The sequence below is a fragment of the Tachysurus vachellii genome, chromosome 2, assembly GCF_030014155.1.
Source record: "Tachysurus vachellii isolate PV-2020 chromosome 2, HZAU_Pvac_v1, whole genome shotgun sequence".
Classification (NCBI taxonomy): Eukaryota; Metazoa; Chordata; class Actinopteri; order Siluriformes; family Bagridae; genus Tachysurus; species Tachysurus vachellii.
Window position 1 is genome coordinate 28480993 of NC_083461.1, and position 5000 is coordinate 28485992.

The 5000-nt window shown below is 40.2% G+C and overlaps 1 protein-coding gene across 5 annotated transcripts in view; it reads left to right on the top strand.

The window, feature by feature from the left end:
- slit2 (slit homolog 2 (Drosophila)) overlaps positions 1-5000 on the top strand; it is a 58119-nt gene that overhangs the window by 5061 nt on the left and 48058 nt on the right. For all 5 annotated transcript variants that reach the window (XM_060864167.1, XM_060864163.1, XM_060864165.1 and 2 more), the window contains exon 3: positions 19-90. In XM_060864167.1, the coding sequence (XP_060720150.1) occupies positions 19-90 (72 nt within the window). The remainder of the gene's footprint in view (positions 1-18; positions 91-5000) is intronic.

Consider the following 5000-nt stretch of genomic DNA (forward strand, 5'->3'; position numbering starts at 1 on the left):
TGTGTGTGTGTCTCGCAGGCACCTGATGGAGAACAGGATCAGTGTAATTGAGCGAGGAGCATTTCAGGACCTGAAGGAGCTGGAGAGACTGTGAGTTACTTACACACACACACACACACACACACACACAAACACACACACACACGGGTTGTACTTCCAAATATGAATGCCCTGTTTATCACCCCAAGACCTGTGTGTGATCTATTCAGAACATTTTTCTGTGTTTGTGTGTGTTTGTGTGTGCGTGTGTATGTGTGTGTGTGTGTGTGTGTGTGTGTGTGTGTGCTTGCGCTCACCCATTCGTGGTGTGTTGTGGGTTTGTGCGTAATGTGGGTTAGTGTGTGTTGTGGTCAGGAGAATTTGATGGGGAGACATTGTTGTCTGACAGCCAAGTCAGCCCTAGGGAACACACACACACATACACACACACACAGCAGATCGTTTAGAGAGTGACAGTGGAAACTGGAATTACGCTGTTAAAGCTTTCACTCCCCCCCCTTTTACCCGCTGGGTAACTCCCCCCTGCACATTCCTTTGCATACACACACATTGATGGCTTATCTTTAAGTGTGTGAAGCAATGTGGTGTGTGGTGTGAGTTTATATTTACTATGTTACATACAGACAGACAGACAGATACATAAATAGGTCCACAGACAGACAGACAGGTTTATCGCTCAGTTCCCAGAGACTGCAGTGGTGCACAGGCACACAGCCGATTGTGTCAGCAAGGGAAGCTTGGCTTTCCTAAAAGCGTCCTTGGAACAAATACTTCAATTAATTTTTTTTTGTAGCCGTGTGGGTTTATTACTCATCACTCATCTCGCAATTATTCCAGAGCTGAGTGTTTGTCACTGCGCTTCTCAGAGCTGCTTCTGCTAAATTACACCACCTGCTCATAAAAATACAAATTAAAAGCACATAAGACACACACATCCACATGCTGCATGTTAAACATTTTTGACACGTTGGACCTAATTCTGTTTTATTACAGTTTAATGGCTATTATTGCCGCAGAACAAACACAGCGATGCGGAGCGGTGATTAAATCACAAAAGTTAAATCTGTGTGGAATTTAGTAACACAAATAGTTCTGCACACGGGCGAAGTCGGGGATACAGCTGTTAAACCTATAGATACAGCACTCATGGTATTAACACCACTGGTGTTAATCACATGCTTCATCTTTTTTAAATTTAGAGGAAAAGAGCTATCTGCTCTCTTCCACATACATGACTCCACACACACACACACACACACACCTACGATTGGCTTGTGTCACTCTGATCGACCACGGAGATCAAGTATGCCCCTCCCACCCATAGAAAAAAGTGTGGCCAAAAGTATGGGCATCCCCAAACACCATTATGTGGTTCTTCTCCAAAAGCCAAAAGTGAGAAATGATCACAGAATGATCTAGAATGTTTTTATATTCTGTAGCTATATAGTTTCCCCATCACTGGAACTACAAACATGACAGTGCTTCTGTGCACAAAGCTTCCCCTGAGCTCCGTGAAGATCCCTTTGGGATGAACTGTAACCGGAGGCTCCTCAGCATCCAGACATCCGTGTGTAATCTCACTAATGCTCTCATAGCTGAATGAACACAAATCAACAAGGACACGAGGGTGTGATTGTCATTACCACAAACCTGTTTACCTTATTGTCTGGGTCTATTCCTTTATTTTTATACATAAGGTGTTTGAAAACGTCTGAGCAGCACATCGTGTGAAAAGGTCGAGCTTCTGCGTTATAAGATTCTGTTTTATTAGCAAAAACATTCAGCAAAAAATATTACAGGACTGATGGATTTTTAAAAAAATCCTCATAAGTAATTTATTTTACAGACTAATTTAAAAAAACTACTTTTTTTTAAACTCGACTTTTAAAGGAGACAAAGATGAAAAAGATTTTGTTTACTGAACTTTTCATTAAACAAACCCATTTATTAACATGCACACACACACCCACACACACCTTATCACCCCTAGGGCAAAGTTAATTTATCCAGTTCATTATCATGATGTTTTTGGGAGGAAACTGGAGAACCCGCGGCGTCGAGGAGAACACGCAAAACTTCACACAGACAGAAACCTGAGCTCAGCCTCAAACCCTGCAGCATTAATAAAGTTTGTCAAGAAAAAATCTATGTACTAGAAAGAAAAAAAAGGAAAATCTGTTCACATCAGGCACACACATGTTGTGAAATCAATTGACGGGATAAACTTGTTTTTCTTTTTATTCCTTTCCAACTCAAATATTCCGTAAGGTTTCGCATATTGTTCAGACAATTAGCCGATTGTCTTCGGAGCGTACTCTGTCAAACTGACACGCTAGCCTTCAGCTAATTCTCACGAAACTGAAGCTACAAAGTTACAAAATAAAAGCCTCAAATGGTCACGTTAATAAAAACATTTTTTTAAAAAATCCCAAAATGAGTAACGTTCCAAGATGCTTCATTTCCAGACGTCATATTCCTAAAACCGGTTTTAAACTAGCTCCAGAAAATAACGCCGGTTGCCATGACTATTTTAAAGTAGTTCCAGTGGATTACCTTCTTTTTTCAGACATAATAGGCACGAATAACGTTGAGCCGATTTTCCGGAAATCCTTGAAATCAAGCAGGAGGACAGACTAATGCAACGACGCTGATCCAGTTCAGAAAGACAGAGCAAAAAAAAAAAAATAGCTCCATTCAGCTTAAAGAATTTCATGCTGGTCCAAGCTGGTTTGTGCTAGTCTGCTTGAGGAGAAAAGCCTCGGTGTTAAAGTTCATCCTGCTGAACGTAATTCTGAACAAAATGTTTTTTTCCCCAATGGTTTATGTAATAGACTTAAATTCATCTATCAGAAAGAAACCAGCTGCCACTGATGAAGTGTTTAGCTGTGTGATAACGTGTGTGTGTGTCTGTGTGTAAAGTACATAAAATGTGTGAAATATCAGCGTTTCTGAGTTGTTTTTTTTTAGAGAAGCAGGTCAGAGTTTGGATGGTAAAAGTGTTTTCATGACTACAATCTTTGTCGACAGCTAGGTATGTACATTAAATTATTGCTCTATTATTAAAAGAAAATAGTATCGACTGACAGATGAGTTTTTACAACATCTGCATAAACATTTTACATCAGGATTATTCATTTAATTATTTAACCATTAAACCAACCCCTGTAGTGTATTTTACATTAATAAACAATTAATGGGGGGCACGGTGGCTTAGTGGTTAGCACGTTCGCCTCACACCTCCAGGGTCGGGGTTCGATTCCCGCCTCCACCTTGTGTGTGTGGAGTTTGCATGTTCTCCCCGTGCCTCGGGGGTTTCCTCCAGGTACTCCGGTTTCCTCCCCCAGTCCAAAGACATGCATGGTAGGTTGATTGGCATCTCTGGAAAATTGTCCCTATTGTGTGATTGCGTGAGTGAATGAGTGTGTGTGCCCTGCGATGGGTTGGCACTCCGTCCAGGGTGTATCCTGCCTTGATGCCCAATGACGCCTGAGATAGGCACAGGCTCCCCGTGACCCGAGGTAGTTCGGATAAGCGGTAGAAGATGAATGAATGAATGAATAAACAATTAATTACGATAAGTTAACATCGACGTCGACCTTCATTAAAACGTTAATGAAATACTGTGTTGCGTTGTCGTTGGTTCGATCCACGACTGTCTGAATACAACAGTTTTAAATAGAACAGCGTGTTAATATTTGTGCGGCAGTATAAATCTAGCTATCTGAGGTAAAAATAAATAAATAAATAATCTGTTAATAAAACTAACAATTAGTGTCAGACGGTTAATGTGTATTAGTCAGTAGAAAAATTTGATTAAAACTTTACTAGCAAACTGATTAGCCTCAACCTCATGCAGCAAATAAATAAATAAATAAATTCAGTATTTTTTTAAATCATATAGCAGCAATTGACTTCCTCTTCTTTAGTAATTTGTTCTTTATATTAGAAAGAAAGCAGATTAGAAAGTCGGGATTAATACAACGGTATTATATAAATATAGTATATATATTAAACTGTACATATATAATACTGAATGGTGTGGAAGTATATGAATATTTATATGCTATATAATGCTAAATAATTTTTTAAAAAATGTGCTCGTTGCTAGTCAGTAGGTGTATTTTTAGCAAAATAAAAGCCATCAGTGTTGCACTTGTTTTTATTTTATCGTCATATCAGGATGTTTAGCTCGAATCTGCTATGTAGGCTAATCGTACAAATGTTTATCTTCATAAGTCCTTGCTTTTAAAATGACCCTGATAAACTGTTGCTAAAGTAAAAAGTAGAATTAGCATCAGTAGTGCTACCTGTAACTTAGCCTTATCAGCTGTATTGCTATCTCTAAGTGTGTGATTAGCGTTAGCGTTATCTCTGAGTGGGTAAGTGTAGCATTGGCAGCCACAGTTAGTGCTATCTCTCTGACGATAAGCGTAGTGTTAGCAGTGATAGCAAAGTTAGCTTGGTGATTTATGGATGCGATTGTAGCATTAAGGAGTGAGTGGCGTGTTTAGTGTAGCTAAAGTCAGCGTGTGTGTGTGATCGCTCCCACTGTGCAGTAAGAAAAGCCACCGCATAACTCAGAGGATTAAACACACACACAATATAGATGTGCTGTGTGTGTGATGGGGGACGTTTAGGGTGTAGGTATGGGGTGTGACAGCACCCTATGGGGAGGAAAAGTGGAGGCTCTGTTCCACACACACACACACACACACACTTCGTCACGGCTTGCTGGCCATGAGCAATGCACTCAGGTATTACAGCTCTAGTGCCTTTCTGTCCCTCTGTCTAACTCTTTTTGTCTGTCTGTCTCTCTAACTCTCTCTAACTCTCTCTCTCTCTCTCTCTCTCTCTCTGTCTATATGCCTCATATCTGTTTTTTCTCACCCTTACATTCCTCCTTTCTCGTTGTTTCTGTCACTCACTTTATTTCTGTCTGTCTGTCTCTGTGGTTCTTTCCCTCTTTCTGTCTGTCTTTTCCAGAACTTTCCATCCTGAGA